This window comes from Centropristis striata, chromosome 13 (assembly GCF_030273125.1).
Source record: "Centropristis striata isolate RG_2023a ecotype Rhode Island chromosome 13, C.striata_1.0, whole genome shotgun sequence".
Lineage (NCBI taxonomy): Eukaryota > Metazoa > Chordata > Actinopteri > Perciformes > Serranidae > Centropristis > Centropristis striata.
The window spans coordinates 1,056,820-1,074,170 of NC_081529.1; the positions used below are offsets into that span (position 1 = coordinate 1,056,820).

The following is a 17,351-nucleotide window of genomic DNA, read 5'->3' on the forward strand; positions in this document are numbered from 1 at the left end:
CGCGTGCTATCTGTATCCCATATGGCAGCCATTCTGTCTTTTTTGGTCATTTTGTGTCTTTTTTTTTGCCGTTTTGTGTCTTTTTTTGTCGTTTTGTGTCTTTTCTGGTCATTTTGTGTCTTTTTTGATCATTTTGTGGTCAATTTGTGTCTTTTTTGGCCCTTTGTGGAATAGTTTGGACATGCCTGCCCAAGACCAAAGATCACCGATTCCATCTTCCCTTCAGTGCATCTGATCATGTTCAAGAATCTTTCCATGAACCATAATTCATGACCATTGCTCTCTCTCTCTCTCTCTCTCTCTCTCATCTGTCCATCCCTCTTTCCCTCCTTCTCCCCATCTCTGTGTCTGCCCATCAGAGCCCGGTCTTCACTTTCAGCCATTCAGAAGTCACCTCCGCTTCCTCCTCCAAAGACCCCAAAGCAGGAAGTACCACCACCACCTCCCGGCCCACCCGACCACCACCCGACCCCAAAACACAGACCCTGCCCTCAAAGGGCCAAACCGACCGGCCCCACCTCCACTCCATGAAGTCCCTCCCCCTCCAGACTCCTCGCTCCCCCTCCCCGTCCCCCTCCCCACTCCTCTCCCCCTCACGCTTCTTCAACTTCCCTTCTCCGTCTGTCTTCAAGTCCAAGAACGTCCACTCGTCCTCTAACTCCTCTGCCACCCCTCCCCCTGTGTCGCAGGTCACGCCGCAGGGCTCACCGCTGCCCACCCCTCTGGGCACGCCTGTGCACCAAATCCAACACCCTTCCTCCACCACCCCTCCCTCCTCTTCCTCCTCGTCTTCTTCTTCCAGAGCGGACGGAGCTGGCGGCGCCTCGCTGTCGCTGACGCCGCCCTCCAGCCCGGGGGGCAGCGGGGGCATGGCCGCCTCGAGCTCCGCCCACTGGAGAACAAGACTCAACTCGTTCAAAAACAACCTCCTGGGCTCGCCACGGTTCCACCGGCGCAAACTGCAAGGTGAGTGAAGGTGGATGAGGATGCTGTGAATCCTCAACACTGATTGGTTGAGACAATATGTTAGACCCTCCAGAAAAACGCAGGCTAAAATCCTGGATTTTGCGATTGAATATGCAGGGTTTTTAAATTATTTTATGCAGTGAAATTGCGAGAAGTTGCGAGAAGTTGCGGAAACTTGCGAATTATGCAAAAAGTTGTGAATTATGCAAAGTTACAAAATATGCTGCTACTGAATGAAAAAGAGCCACTTTAAAGACTTCCTATGATAAACAAGCATACTAGAACCAAGTTACTTCACAGAAGGTTTAAACAAAATAAAACATCCGGTATATTTTCAAAATAAAGTACCTCAGGTTAACGGCGGATCGTATTTCACAACTTGAAGACGTGATGATGGGCGGGGACAGACCTGAAGTCAACAGGTTAGAGGTTTTCACTCGTCTTTTCACCCCACTGACACCGCTCACTCCGCTGCTTGTTGTAAACAAACAACAACTCCTGCAGCACATACACACTGTACTGCTACAGAGCTAACTGTAGCTAACTGCCGCTAACGAGGTCGGCCGGCTTGTTAACAAGTTAATAAGTCGGCCGACCTTGTTAGCGCTCGTTAAGACGGAGTCGCTGGATTTATCTCCAGTCATTAATGCGGAGATGACGCCGCGAGCCGCATATGAATTACATCACCAGTTCATTTGGTTCATTTAGACTTTTTTTTCTCTTCCCAACTTTATGCAGAAAAGTGCGGAGATTGTGTAATCAAGCCAGTCCCGCATATTTGCGCGGAAAATGCGATTATTGCGGTGAATATGCGGCCTTTTTTAAAAATATTGACCCCCGCATTAATCAGCGGTATTTGGCTGATTTTGCAATAAAATCAGCGATCTCAAAATCGCGTTTTTCTGGAGGGCCTAATATGTTCTAAAAACTTGTTTTGCGTCTGCAGGATGTGACGTGTATATCTATCAGTGTGACCTTGATGCTCTTCTTACAGTTTAAACAATCAGACTCCTATTACTCTGCATCCACATCAAGATAGAATCTATTATTACCAAGAAATTACCATGTGGCCCAGCCTGCAGCCTGCAGCTGTGTTGACTAATGTCTGTGATAATTTGTAATTAGGGCAATTAGATTAGGGCCTGTCATCAAGATTCACTGCCCTTTTCCCTTTCTCTCTCTCTCTCTCTCTCTCTCTCTCTCTCTCTCTCTCTCTCTCTCTTTGTTTTTAGTCCCCACATCAGAGGACATGTCCAGTTTGACTCCAGAGTCGAGTCCAGAGTAAGTCCACAAATGTTCTACTTTCCATCTAAATGCAAGACAACATTTTAACAGTTTGTTTTTTTGTTTATTGACTGGATCCCCATTAGCTGACGCCTTGGCGACTGCTAGTCTTCCTGGGGTCCCTAAAAAGACATATAACATAACATACAAACAACATAAACAAAAACAGTACATACAAGAAAAACAATAACAAACTCAATTAATACATACATGCAATACTGTCAAAAAAAATTCAACATTCATATTTACCCGACAAATGTTATACTGCAAAAATCATTAATTCAGATGTCTATAGTGTCAATATCAGCTGTATACACTTATAATTTATCATTTCATTAGAGAACATTTAAAAGGAAGAATCATCCGGCTACAGATATAGAAATAATAGAGAGAATAAGAAATAAAATAAGAAAACAAAATAAATTGCATATCTAATTGTTAATCAACAGAAGAATCACACCATAGGGTCGAGGCCCAGAACAGAGATTTTCTTTCAATTACTGTTTCCAAATTTAAGAAACAAAAAACTGAACTGTTGAAAGAAGATACATTTTTATTTTTAGCCCCTAGCTCAGTACTTAGATATATAATAGAGCACTTAAGCTAAGCCCCGCCCCCCACCGGAGGGAAAAATCGCTCTCCATTGACTTTGATTGAATGAAGGAGCCTCCTTGACAATTATGTCTGTTAGCAAACAACTGACACTAAACTGACACAAAATGTGGATAACTCAGAAACATATGCAGTATTAAGTGCCTTAGCTTGCTAACACATATCTAACATTAGTTTGCTAACATATAGCTGACATCAACTTGCTAACATATAGGTAAGATCAGCTTGCTAACATGTAGCTAACATTAGTTTGCTAACATATAGGTAAGATCAGCTTGCTAACATGTAGCTAACATTAGCTTGCTAACATATAGCTGACATTCTTTCCCTGGGCTGTCAGAACTCTTAACACTCAGATCTCTCAACACCCACACAGGATAAATTAATTAAAATGTGCAATAAAACGGACATGTGCAATACAATTGATATGTGCAAAACACTCAATTTACCTCATGTATAAATTATAGCATTTTAAGTAGCCATTTACTTATTTTTATACTTATTTATTACATCACATGTCCTTGTTCTTGTTTTTGTCCTTGTTTAGCTCGGTATTTTTTAAAATGTTTTTACTCATGTTGTTTTGTGTTATGATTGTCATAACTATGCACCTTATGCAGTGGCACTTTCAATTTCCTTGTATAGTGAACTATATAATGACAATAAAGACTATTTGATTTGATTTAATCAACTTGCTAACTTATAGGTAAGATCAGCTTGCTAACATGTAGCTAACCTTAGCTTGGTAACAGCTAATTTGTCCCTCCTGGTAGACATATACGGCTTTTCGACCAGAGCCGGTTCCCAGCCGGTTCCCGGCCAGTACCAAATTGCAAGCAGTTCTTTGGTTTTCCACCGCCAAAGAGCCGGGTCTCAAACCGGGAAAACTGATTCAACAGCAGTACAAACTCCTTGCCGCTACGTTAGGGGCTGGGAGCTAGGCTATCGGACCAGTAAGACCAACTCAGTGCCGCTACAGAGACCAACTAAAACGTGGATCATTCATTTATTTGATTTTTTTAACAGCAATGTGATTGATACGGGTGAGCTATCGCGCTAACATTAGCGGGCATTAGCTTACTTTGTTGTAAGCTCACTTTGCTGTAAGCTAACGCTAGTCCGCTAACATTAGCTTACAACAAAGTCCAACATTAACATCTTACGGTCAGTGTAAATAGGAATGTATTCAGCGTCCATAGTGATCAAGATGAGCGGTAACCTGTGTGAGATTACCCAGAAATTACAAATAAATACAACCGCAGTGCTTTTATTTTGAAGGAAATTTCCGTATAACTGAGTTACCCGAGGTACCTTTAGTCAAAAACACCTATTGCTTTTTGCATAAAGTTAATAAATTAACAATTAACAAGTTAATAAATTCCTTGGTCACCTTGTGAATCCACCGTAAGAGCTACGAGGTGGAAAACAATAACAAACATTAGCATTAGCACTAGAGCTAACAAGCACTTTTACTATAGTTAAGACAACAGATATAGCCACTAATATATATGACAGAAGAAAATAAACTTTAACAAACCTTGTGTCCTGTCAGTCAGCCACTATAGAAGCCTTTTGATACTTTATATCAACTTTATATGAATTACTACGCACTCGTTATTATTTACAGTTCGTTTTTCATTTAACCGTTCCACTTGTTATTTCCTGTCACTACCTTTCAAAATAAAAGCATCACAACATTGTAAAACACCTAGAAAATGTACAATCATGAAAAACAAGCTATATAACACAAAAACACCTATAGGAACCTTGCTAAATGTCATTTACAGTTGAGTTTAAAATAAATGTTAGTGATTGGAGTATTTACTTATTAACATTATTTAAATAAACAAAAATAAATAAATTAACAGTCGTAACATAACTTAGAGGGAGCGAGAGAGACTTTATGTAAGATAAAAACCTGAAGACAAGACAAGAAGAACTGATCCATATGTGTTTGTTATCCCATGTGGCAGAATTCTTCGTGCTGCTCTGATTTCTTTCTAAATTTAACTGTAAAACCAAAATGCTATAAATAGTCACTTTGTTGTCAGAGTCTTTGACTGAACACTACAGGGACAACACTCAGTTATTAGAGGCCATTTAACAATAAATATACCAGTTAATTTGTGCTCATTGTGCTGAGTGAATGGTGTCAATAAAACTAATGTTGTTCATTTGCAGACTGGCTAAGAAGTCGTGGTTCGGTAACTTCATCAGTCTGGAGAAAGAGGAGCAGATCTTTGTTATAATTCGAGACAAGCCACTCAGCTCCATCAAGGCTGACATCGTCCATGCCTTTCTCTCAGTAAGTACCATCAGCTGCTAAAGCAGGGGTGTCAAACTCTGGCCTCTAGTTTTTATTAGTTTTAGTTTTAGTTTTTTTGTAATGGGTATGTGCCTTAATTTCCTTTGGTTTATCCATCTTAGCACCAATAAGGTTATTAACTCTTACAGTTCTGGGTGTTTTGTATTTTGGTTCTAGTGTAAACATCCCAGTCTCAGTAAACATATTCACCATGTGTTCCTGCATGTTGAAATAGAAACACTGAATTATGTATGAAAAAAGTTGACAAAGACGAAAACTAAGGACATTTTCACTATAATTTTAGTTAGTTTTGTAACCTCACAATACAGTTTCAGTTAGTTATCGTTTTTGAAAAAACTCATGTTTTTATTTTTATTTCAGTTAACGAAAATGTTTTTTCAATTCTAGTTTTCGTTAACTATAATAACCTTGGTACACACGTCAGCACGTTGAGAAATGTCTGGGATTAATTAGCTAAAGTTTGCTAAGCTTTGATTGGACAACTGGTTGTTCGGTTTAGCTAATATTAGCCATGCTAACTCAGACTGTGACTGCTTCACATTAGCTTTGGCGGTCATTAAAATGCACAGATTTTGAATTTTGTCCCATATATTTCACACTGGAGTAGCTCTTGGAAGGGATTGCTTCATAGTCAGAAAGTACAGGAGAAATAACTACAGCAAACGATAATTCTTTCAAAAGACATATGGCTAAGTTATCTTAAAATGTTGGCTGCTAGTTTTGCTTTTGTCCTTCCTTTGCTACCAAATGGAGCTATCCTGCTAGCTATCCTCTTTTTTATTCATTTACTCCATCTCCTCCACTGAAAAGTTTTAACTTGTGAGACATTCTACCTGTGGGGTGACTAGTGTCCTCAAAATGTGGCTAAATCATACTAGCTATCCACTTTTTCTCCTCCATTAAAGGCAATACGGTATCATAGCTTCATCAGTGTAATTCAGAAATTGTTGTGGGAATTAATGCTTCTCAAAACTCAAGGAAAAGTTGCTATGTTTGTCTTAATTGATACTGACCGAGCTGTAGGGTTACATTACCTAGACCAGGGGTGTCAAACTCTGGCCCACGGGCCAAATTTGGCCCGCAGTGTAATTTTATTTGGCCCGCGAGGCAATACCAAATTATTATATTATTGAAAACCCGCCGGTATTATACGGCGCATTTACCGCTAATACTAGATTTATTATTGTTATTTTATTTTTAAATGTATTAACCTGTTGAAAAACTTTATTTTGATATTTAAATCAGAAGGATGCAAATAGAAAAGAGGCATAAGATTTTTATTTAATTTTTATTTAATAAATTAATGACACTGATGTGTTTTTTATTTGAAATTTGATTTTGCATGTCTGCACTATTTAGTTATATATTGTATGTTTATAAGCGTTGCTGGTTCCATATTTAATGTTAAAGCAAAACATGTTTGGTATATATTAAAAGGTTTATTTGTTCAATGTTGGCCCGCGGTTTTATTCAAGTTTTACATTTTGGCCCATTGTGTATTTGAGTTTGATACCGCCGCGCTAAAGGCACAGATTGAATATTTGATCTTTTTTTTTTCTTCCACCTCTCCAGATCCCGTCCCTCAGCCACAGTGTGGTGTCTCAAAACAGTTTCCGGGCAGAGTACAAGTCCTCCGGTGGCCCCTCTGTCTTCCAGAAGCCTGTCAAGTTCCAAGTATTATTACATTTTTTACTTCTTTAATCCTGAGACCCAACAAGTCCATCTTTACCAGTTGTGGGAAAATTATTCAGATCCTTTACTTCAGTACAAGTACAAATACCACACTGTTAAATTACTCCACTACAGTAAAAGTCCTGCATTCAAAACTTACTGAATTAAAAGTACAAAAGTATCAGCATCAAAATTTACTTAAAGTATCAATAAATACATATGGACAGATGATTCAGAAATTATATAGATACAAAAATAAATGACAGTTAAGCAACCCACATATTCCAGTCCCATGTAAATCCTTGTGTAAATATGGTTGAAATATTCATACCAATGTATAACATAAAAGGGTCCCATATTCTATGAAATATGTCATCTTTGTCACGCAGCATACATGTCAGATAGTCAAGAGATATATATTCTATTATAACATTATGCCATTGTGTTCTAGAGGGAGCTTTATCTGTTATCCAGTTTAAGAGAATACATTTTCTAGCACAGAAAGTTAACATTTTGTACAATTTCTTCTCATACTTATCAACAATAAAGCCATTTGATATCCCAAGCAACATGCATAATGGGTCACATAGCAGATTATTAGATAAAATCCTATTAATCTCCCTCCCCACCATGTGCCACAACTATTGTATATTCCTGCAGGACCATAAGCAATGGGTTAGACTGCACTTCTTAATCATTAAAGCCACTATGTGTAGAAATAGAAAATGTCTTTGGCGCCCCCTAGTGGTAGTATAAAAGCCCAACAGGTCCAACCAGGGACACTGAGATGATGATGAAATAAAGACTGAATCTAATAATAATCACAGAGAGGATTCCATGTGAAAACTCACACCAGGACTGAATATATTTCATTATTTATTGATAAATATATATTTATTGTTGTTTGTGTGTGAGCTCCATGAACTGATGGATGCATGGTCCCTCTCATGCAGGTGGACATCGCTTTCTCTGAGGGAGAGAGGGAGCGAGAGAGGGAACGAGCAGAGAGGGAAGGAAGGCGAGAGATGGGAATCTTCAGCGTCACCTTCACTTTAATAACAGGTAGGAGGACGTGTTTATGGGAGGAGGAGAGGGATCTGATCACTGACTACAGCCTCTCTACACCTCAACCTGACTGAGAGAAACTGCTGCTAATTCATGTTAGCATTAACTGGAGCATTAACTCGGATGTTAGCTTTGGCTAGCAATAAAACAAAAACAAAATGTATCTTTCTTACCTCAGAAAACTGAGCAGCGACTCCTTGGAGTGTCTGTTAGTCCAACCAAACACTGAACAAGACATTTACTGAACAAAACGTTCAAATAAACTGTCATTAAGTGAAAATACAGTGAAAGGGTCAAAGCTATGAGACCAAACTGCTAAACGTCCTCTTTTCTATCTATATAACGTTATATATAACTTTATTGACTCGTTGCCGTGGATACGCATTGCTCTGCTTCTCTCCTGGTGACAACTAGCCTTGTTAGCCACCTGTCAATCAAAGGTAGCCCCGCCCCCAAATCATACGATTCTTTATCTTCTATGTTCTTCTAAATGGGGCCATTATTAGAACTATTGACATCAAATTGTCTTGAAGATGATTTTTTACTAGTGATTGAGACCATAGTGTTGTCCTGAAATTTTTTTCTGAGGTAATAAATCAAGTGAGAAGTTTTCAAATTTTGCACTGAAATGAATGGGCAGATTTTTTTGCAGCCAAACTTAGCACCCTCTACTGGAATTTTCGGTGGATTGCAGGCTTAAGGCACTTCCTGGTTGGCCTCCATGCTCAGACACGGAGGTTGCCGCCTGGTCTCAGGACTCCTTAATAAATGTCACGGCTTCTGGTTATTCCTTGAGAAATTATGCTAATATGTAATTGTTTCTGAGTGTCCTAAAGTGCCCAAAGAAATCAGTTATTGTAGGTTGGATTGTAAAATTAGAATTTAGTTTTTTCACAGATCCTAAACAAAGAAAGCTCTCTCAGCCAGGGCAACCTGGAGTGAGTACCGTATTTTCCGGAATATAAGTCGCAGTTTTTTTCATAGTTTGGCCGGGGGTGCGACTTATACTCTGGAGCGACTTATGTGTGAAATTATTAACACATTATTACCGGTATATCATTTCACATGTTATATTCACACTAAACCTCCAGAGGGCGCTCTAGGCCGAGTATGAGGATGAGTCTGACGTAAGCAACGTAGAAGAAGAAGCGCCGCATCTTCTACTCCGGAGTTAGCGGAGTTGTTTAAAAGTGACACCGAGGATGAAGATTTCATTGGATTTTACTTATTTGGAGTGACACGGATGGTTTGGTAAACTTCTTAGCATGTTATTTATGCTATAGTTATCTGAATAACTCTTAATATGTTATGTGAACATACCAGGCACGTTCTCAGTTGTGTCATGTAACGTAAGCATACCGTACAATTATTCAGCCTGTTGTTGCCTCTATTCTATTTTTATTTTAAATTGCCTTTCAAGATGACATGTCTGTTCTTGGTGTTGGATTTTATCAAATAAATTTCCCCCAAAAATGCGACTTATACTCCAGTGCGACTTATATATGTTTTTTCCTTCTTTATTATGCATTTTATGGCTGGTGCGACTTGTACTCCGGAGCGACTTATAGTCCGGAAAATACGGTAACAAGTTGTTTGTCTCTCCTCTCAGGTCCCAGTCGCAGATTTAAGAGAGTGGTGGAAACAATTCAGGCTCAGCTCCTGAGTACTCATGATCAGCCTTCTGTGCAGGCACTGGCTGGTGAGTTGCACAGACGCTGTAACACAGTTAAACTACTAATGTCCCAGTGGTTTGGTTGTTTGTTTTACTTCTCCCTGATGTTACCTCTGGCCCCGTAGATGAGAAGAACGGCCAGCTTTCCCGCCAGCCCAGCACTCCTTCGCGTCAGAACTCCCGGCGTTCCGAAAGCGGGTCCGAACGGGATCGGGGAGAGAAGGAGCGGTCGGCGGACGGCGGGAGCGGCGGGAGCTGCAGCGGGACCACCTTACAAAGGCGAGGCTCGGGAAAAGACAAGACCAGACTCCTCTCGTCGTCCAATGGGACGCAGTCTCATCCCTAAAAAGAATGTTGTGGAAGAGAGGCGAGGGTCATCTGCCTGGCCTTTTTTCTCTTCCTTCCCTCAATCCTTCCCACATTCTTTCCTTCCCTATTTCCCTACTTCCTGCCTTGCTTCCTACCATTATTCCAAAGCAATGGGATGGGAGAAGTTTTTCCTTGAAGCTGATCTTGGGATATGACGGAAAATTCCCCACAAATGGCTAATTCTAGCAGAAAATGTATACTCGTAAGGGGTGGCGGAGGCGAATTGAGCTGATCTCTGATCAGCCTTCAAGGGGCAGCTTCACCCCGAAGGGATGAGCCCGAAGACAGGATGTCCGAAAAAAGTCCCACTTTGCCAGAAAAATACAGGAAAGGTCACAGCCAGGGAAACGTATTGTTCATCCGGTTTGACGAATCAAGAAAGCACATGACCTTCGCACCAACCAATCACATGCAACACATGGTTCAAATCCAACAGGAAATCAACACCAGTCACTCAAAATGGCACAGGAAGATACTGGCCAATCAGAGGGCCCCTTCAGTCACTTTTCATCTTTTTCTGACCAGCCAACTGTCACCTGGATCATCAAGTCTACTCAACACCACCTGACCCAACATGTTGTAAGTCATGTGACAGGAAATTCCTCTCTTCTCCTCACTTTCCGACGACAAATGTGTGTTTCCAAGCAAAGCAACAACATGGGGATGTCTTTTGAAAAAGAGTTAAAGGAAGAGTCTTGAGTCTGGTAGCGAAAGAGAAAGATATGATGGAGAATGGATTTGACATGGTCTAGGTCAGGGGTGTCAAACTCAAATACACAATGGGCCAAAATTTAAAACTTGAATAAAATCGCGGGCCAACATTGAACAAATAAACCTTTTAATATATACCAAACATGTTTTGCTTTAACATTAAATATGGAACCAGCAACGCTTATAAACATACAATATATAACTAAATAGTGCAGACATGCAAAATCAAATTTCAAATAAAAAACACATCAATGTCATTAATTTATTAAATAAAAATCGTATGCCTCTTTTCTATTTGCATCCTTCTGATTTAAATATCAAAATAAAGTTTTTCCAACAGGTTAATACATTTAAAAATAAAATAACAATAATAAATCTAGTATTAGCGGTAAATGCGCCATATAATACCGGCGGGTTTTCAATAATATAATAATTTGGTATTGCCTCGCGGGCCAAATAAAATTACACTGCGGGCCAAATTTGGCCCGCGGGCCAGAGTTTGACACCCCTGGTCTAGGTAATGTAACCCTACAGCTCGGTCAATATCAATTAAGACAAACATAGCAACGTTTCCTTGAGTTTTGAGAAGCATTAATTCCCACAACTATTTCTGAATTACACTGATGAAGCTATGATACCGTATTGCCTTTAATGGAGGAGAAAAAGTGGATAGCTAGTATGATTTAGCCACATTTTGAGGACACTAGTCACCCCACAGGTAGAATGTCTCACAAGTTAAAACTTTTCAGTGGAGGAGATGGAGTAAATGAATAAAAAAGAGGATAGCTAGCAGGATAGCTCCATTTGGTAGCAAAGGAAGGACAAAAGAAAAACTAGCAGCCAAACTTTTAAGATAACTTAGCCATATGTCTTTTGAAAGAATTATCGTTTGCTGTAGTTATTTCTCCTGTACTTTCTGACTATGAAGCAATCCCTTCCAAGAGCTACTCCAGTGTGAAATATATGGGACAAAATTCACAGTCTGTGCATTCTAATGACCGCCAAAGCTAATGTGAAGCAGTCACAGTCTGAGTTAGCCTGGCTAATGTTAGCTAAACCGAACAACCAGTTGTCCAATCAAAGCTTAGCAAACTTTAGCTAATTAATCCCAGACATTTCTCAACATACTGACGTGTGTTTGCCTTTGTTCTGTACTTTTAGCACAATACTATGACTATAGCTATCAAGCATATAAGACCTCTTTAAAGGTTCTGATTTTAAAAAGAGTCATATTAGCAATTGACCGTTTGCAAAACTCCTCCCCAGAGAAGTTGTCCAATCATACCTTAGCAACCGTTACTAAGAGAAGAAAGTCCATCGAGTTCTGACACCAGGTACGCTAAGAGTTTACCAGGAGCGTGGGAGACCCCACTCCCAATTTAATATCTCCAAGATCAAAAGAGACATGTCTGCTTCAAGTTAACCTGCTAGCTAGCAAACATGAGCTAACTAACGATTGTCTAACTGTTAGATGAGATAACCCAAACCAGATTTAACAGTTATGGTTCCTTCTTACCTGGTCTAGTGCAGAACTAGTCCAACAAACTAATGTTAATGACACCGTCTGTAAAATTAGCACACTAAGCTAGCTGGCAATGTTGCTAGGAGCTTAACATAATACAGGGCTGTACAGTGCTAATAGCTAGCGTCACTGAACCCCACATCGGCCGGCTTTTGGCTAAAATTCTCTCAAAATTTCCCATTAACTACTAATATAAATGGTCATGTTATGTTTCCAATTAATTAAGTGGTGTGAAACTATTCTAACATCTTATCTTTCAAACCGTGTATGTTAGCCTTGGGTTTACCAGAGTCTTGACAAGCTTGACGGGCATAGCAACAGTAACTAAGGGGGCAGAGCTTTTGCAAACAGTCAATTGGCAAAATCAACAGTCGCCCGTTAGAAAACAATAAGTTTACTGTGCCTTTATCTAATCAAACCACTGCGTCAAAAACTATTTTAGGTTGTAATTAGCTACTGGCAGCCAGATGTAGGTTGGTCACATAACTAAAACAGGCTAGTTTAGCTAGAAAAAGGCTAAAGGTATGATAAGTCAGTGTGCTGTCAACAATTTGTGGAACAGAGTGCCATCTAGTGGCCTCAGAAAATAAATGATTCATGAAGCTTCTTTAAGCCATCACTACATATTCGGAGAGGTTTGTTAACAAGTGACAACAAGACAGTTATTCAATACAGATATTGAAAAAAATTTGTTTTGCTTTTAAATGTTAGCAGTACACTGCAAAAAAAGAAAAGTTGGGTAAACTCAAAATTTCAAGGCAACAAACTTCGATAACATTTTAAGTTGGACAATTAAACTAAATATTTTAAGTTTTGTTTTTTTGAGTTTGCTCAACTCTGAATTCAGATTTTTGTCAACCCAACTGTAAGTTGTACCAACTTATAATTTTACATTATGATAACTTTTAATCCTTACTTCTGCTAACTTCTGCAATGTGCTGAATTGGCGCGATTGTAACGGCGCTATGAAATGTCAGCTAATGTTGCGATCACAATTTTGAGTTAGCATTGATATGCTAATGGCTACTCTTGTAGTTGTAACAAGCAGCGCCGCTAGCATCAGTTAGCCGCTAGCGTCAGTTAGCCGCTAGCATCAGTTAGCCGCTAGCATCAGTTAACCGCTAGCATCAGTTAGCCGCTAGCATCAGTTAGCCGCTAGCATCAGTTAACCGCTAGCATCAGTTAACCGCTAGCATCAGTTAGCCGCTAGCTTTCGCTAATGAATTTCACCGCTTTCCCGCATTTCAAAACAAAGAAATAAGAGTTATCAGAACTATTGTCCCTTGTTGTGAACCCCAACTTAAAGATATAAGTAACAACAACTCACCAACTTGTTTTTGAGCAGACAACTGGCTTCCTTTGTTGTGCTAACTTACATTATTGCCCTAAATGTCAATAATTTATATTTCCAAGTTTTACCAACTTAAATCACTGTTGTAGGCCAAAAAATAAAAGTTGGCTTTTTTGCAGTGTAGCTCCAATCCAATTTGGTTAAATCACACTGATTCATCCTCATTTTAGCTTCAGCTGAATTTAAGAATGTGTTTTGGATTGATTTGATCTCATTGTGGAGTCAGTTTAGGAAGGGACCACTTCACAACCAGCATGGAGAAGATAAATTATTACAGTGACCAATAATTCCTTCATTGTACACATGTGAACATTGTATGAAGTACTTTAAAAATCCACACTTATCCTAACTGAGAATTAAAGGCCGTGTTAGCATTAGAATGACTGTAATAGAAGATGGTGGAGAGTGGAAGAAAAGAGAAAAGAGGCTGGTCAAACAGGACAACCAGGCTTTTAAACCCACAATTAGGCAACCAAAACCCTTCCTATGTTCCTTTTTATTTGACAATAGATGCAGAAGGACGCAGGTTGATGCCAAAGCTGCAACTAAAGCCTCAGCCTTTTCTGCCTCTCTGAAAGGAGAGATTGAGGGAGGGAAGAGAGAGGCAGGTGGAGAAAAACTACATACTTTTCACAAGAGGGAAAAAGAGAAAGCAAGAAAGAAAAAGAACTTTTGAGTGTCGGTTGTCCTAAAAACACTGCATACCTACATACTGCCTGGAGGGTGGAGAGGGAAAATGAAGCCACACATAAAGAATGAAGTAAAGCTTGTTTTTTTTGTTTTTTTACATTCCACACCTTATTTTCTACTCTGCTCCTGCAGTAATGTGTTTTTCTAATGTTTTTGTGTTCACCGCCAGCAAAATAGAAGGTGGCGCCAACCATGTGAATGTCAGAAACTCTTTTGAAATTAATGCAAAAGTGTTAACATATTTTGGTCCGCATATTTATTGAAAATGTATTTATTTATTTATCTATTTATTTATTTATTTATTTGCTATGTGTTTGTTGAAAGTGTGATTTGTTTATCATGAATGGAAAAGAAAGGGAGATGGGTAAAGAAAGGGAAATGTCACTTTCAAGATTTCGAACAAACCAGCTTTCCCTGAGAAAAACCTCAAAAAAACAACTCCTCTCCTTTTTCTTTCACATTCTGAAAATGTTCTGCAAAAAATACCTTCCAGCTTTACATTGTGTTTCAGTTGTTTTTCTGTTCATTTGTTGCCAGCCATAATTGTTCACATTTTACGATGCTAGACAAACATTACACACACACACAGCCGGACACTAAATATTTATCAGTGCTGAGTTACTCACTTATATTTGTTTAGTTCATTTTATTCAGTCACACCTTTGGCTAAAGAGAGCAGGATGCTAAGCTGCTAAAGTTGGTACAGCATTAGATCAAATACATGTATGGGTCCACCAGTTTAATGCAAACAGAAATATCTAAATTCATGATCCCCAGAGAATGTACCCTTATAACTTGATGATCCTCTGAATTTTCATCTAGCACAATTATCAGGTCAAAATTTTCCAATACTGGCGAAATAACTGCAAAACTAACATTGCCATCAGACCTAGCTGTACGACTGGGGAACGTGTTTGAGGTAACTTACAAATGTTATGATGCTAACAAGCATGTGACGCCATTTATACTACAATTAAGGGTCTCCATCGTCATTCTATGCATACGTATGGCTTGTTCCACACTCCACACTCTATTCCAGCTGGTAATTTTCCTCTCTCGTAAGCACATAAACTGTTAAAAAAAATAATGGATGTATTGGAACTAGCGACTGAAAAACAAGGAGAATGTTTACTTATAAATCAAGATAGAATTGGGGCCTTTTCCTACTGGCATGTACAACTTCTTTTTGCAACTAATTGAGTCGCCCCCTGCTGGCCATGAGAAAGAATACAGCGTTAAGGCATTTTCCACAATGGCCTCACATTCAGGCCTAGAGGTTGCTGCACTGCAAAAAAAGAAAAGTTGGGTGAACTCAAAATTTCAAGGCAACAAACTTCGATAAAATTTTAAGTTGGACAATTAAACTAAATATTTTAAGTTTTGTTTTTGAGTTTGCTCAACTCTGAATTTCTCTGGCACGATTGTAACGCCGCTATGAATGTCAGCTAATGTTGTGACCACAATTTTGAGTTAGCATTGATACGCTAATGGCTACTCTTGTGGCTGTAACAAGCAGCGCAGCTAGCATCAGTTAGCCGCTAGCATCAGTTAGCTGCTAGCATCAGTTAGCCGCTAGCATCAGTTAGCTGCTAGCATCAGTTGGCCGCTAGCATCAGTTAGCCGCTAGCATCAGTTAGCCATTAGCTTTCGCTAATGACCGAATTTCCCAACAAAGAAATAAGAGTTATCAGAACTATTGTCCCTTGTTGTGAACCCCAACTTAAAGATATAAGTAACAACAACTCACCAACTTGTTTTTGAGCAGACAACTGGCTTCCTTTGTTGTGCTAACTTACATTATTGCCCTAAATGTCAATAATTTATATTTCCAAGTTTTACCAACTTAAATCACTGTTTTAGGCCAAAAAATACAAGTCGGCTTTTTTTGCAGTGTGCTTGCCAAAGCTTTTGTGCAATTTATCACCAGGAGTGAGAGTGTGGAACTGGCTATCCGTGTGATCCCTTTCTCTAGGCTGCAGCCATACACCTGCATAGGAGTAGATGATGGTTTATACAAAGTGGACCCTCAGACTCAGAGAGTCAGGAAGTATAGAGAGGTGAAGTCCCTCCCCTTCCGATGTCCTGCATGGGAACTTACCTCGGAAAAATGGCGAGTGGCGAGAGACAAGTTATTTTTAGATCCCAACTGAATTGTGTCAAGAATTATCAATACTATGTTTGTCATCTTAAGAGTCTTGTAAGTCAAGAAGGTCACAGCTTGTCATAGGTTTGAGTTTGTAGTCTTAAAAATGAATCTTCTTCACAGTCTTATACTATAAATTGACAAACATCCTATGTGTAATTAATGCCACAATTCAAATTGTTGTCCCTGGACATTGACTGACGTAGGTGACATGTTTTTTTCTGCATTAAGGTCCCATGTTGCTGGAATGGGAGGGGAGGGTTGCAACCTTTACATAAAACTTGCTTAAAAGGTAACAGGCTAACCCTGATAACTGCTAAATATCAGTTAGCATTTAGCTCCAAGCACTGCTGTGCCTACGTACAACATCACAGAGCTGTTAGCATGGCTGTTAGCCTCGTAGTCTAGTTTAGAATATGAGATAATTCATAAACAGTGACTAGTACATGGTCATATTCAGTCCCTTTGAAACACGAGTTATTCATTCACTCCACTAAAGCTATTACACACTCCTGTTTGACTTTTAAAGACCTCTTTACACACTCAACTGAAACTGATGACTAACAGAAAAAACAACCTCCATTTGTAGTTTTAACAACCAGTTTCTGTCATTTTTTTCATTATACACACATTAGCATCCAAATGCAAACTGACACCCCCTCCCCAATCTTGCTGCTCTAAGTGGGCCCCCTGCTAGAATCCAGCAGTGAGGCCACACACACATCTGAAAGGTCAAAGGTCAGAGAGGTTTAAAATGTCACACCACACATGTGAAAGAGAGGCGTTATATCATGGTCTTCTTCTTTTTCTTTTTTTTTTTCCTTTTTGAAGGTCAGAGTCAAGTTCACCTCACATCCACTTTTAGGAAGAAAGAAATAGTGAAAGGATATAAATAGAAAGAAAGAAAGACTGAAAGACTGAAAGAAAGAAAGAAAGAAAAACATTGTTAAAGGATATAAATAGAAAGAA

General features: G+C 39.3%; 1 protein-coding gene across 4 annotated transcripts in view; it reads left to right on the forward strand.

Moving 5' to 3' along the window:
* The window catches only part of LOC131983731 (serine/threonine-protein kinase BRSK2-like), a 46,117-nt gene extending 29,230 nt beyond the window's left edge, over window positions 1-16,887 (forward strand). The window contains exons 14-21 of one of the 4 annotated variants that reach the window (XM_059348515.1): window positions 360-966; window positions 2,199-2,247; window positions 5,044-5,167; window positions 6,761-6,862; window positions 7,813-7,921; window positions 9,534-9,623; window positions 9,722-10,544; window positions 14,060-16,887. In XM_059348515.1, coding sequence (XP_059204498.1) covers window positions 360-966; window positions 2,199-2,247; window positions 5,044-5,167; window positions 6,761-6,862; window positions 7,813-7,921; window positions 9,534-9,623; window positions 9,722-9,942 — 1,302 coding nt within the window. In that variant the 3' untranslated portion in view covers window positions 9,943-10,544; window positions 14,060-16,887. Of the gene's footprint in view, window positions 1-359; window positions 967-2,198; window positions 2,248-5,043; window positions 5,168-6,760; window positions 6,863-7,812; window positions 7,922-9,533; window positions 9,624-9,709; window positions 10,545-14,059 lie in introns of all 4 variants that reach the window. The other 3 variants (XM_059348514.1, XM_059348518.1, XM_059348516.1) reach the window with 3 other exon arrangements.
* The last annotated feature ends 464 nt before the right edge of the window (window positions 16,888-17,351 follow it).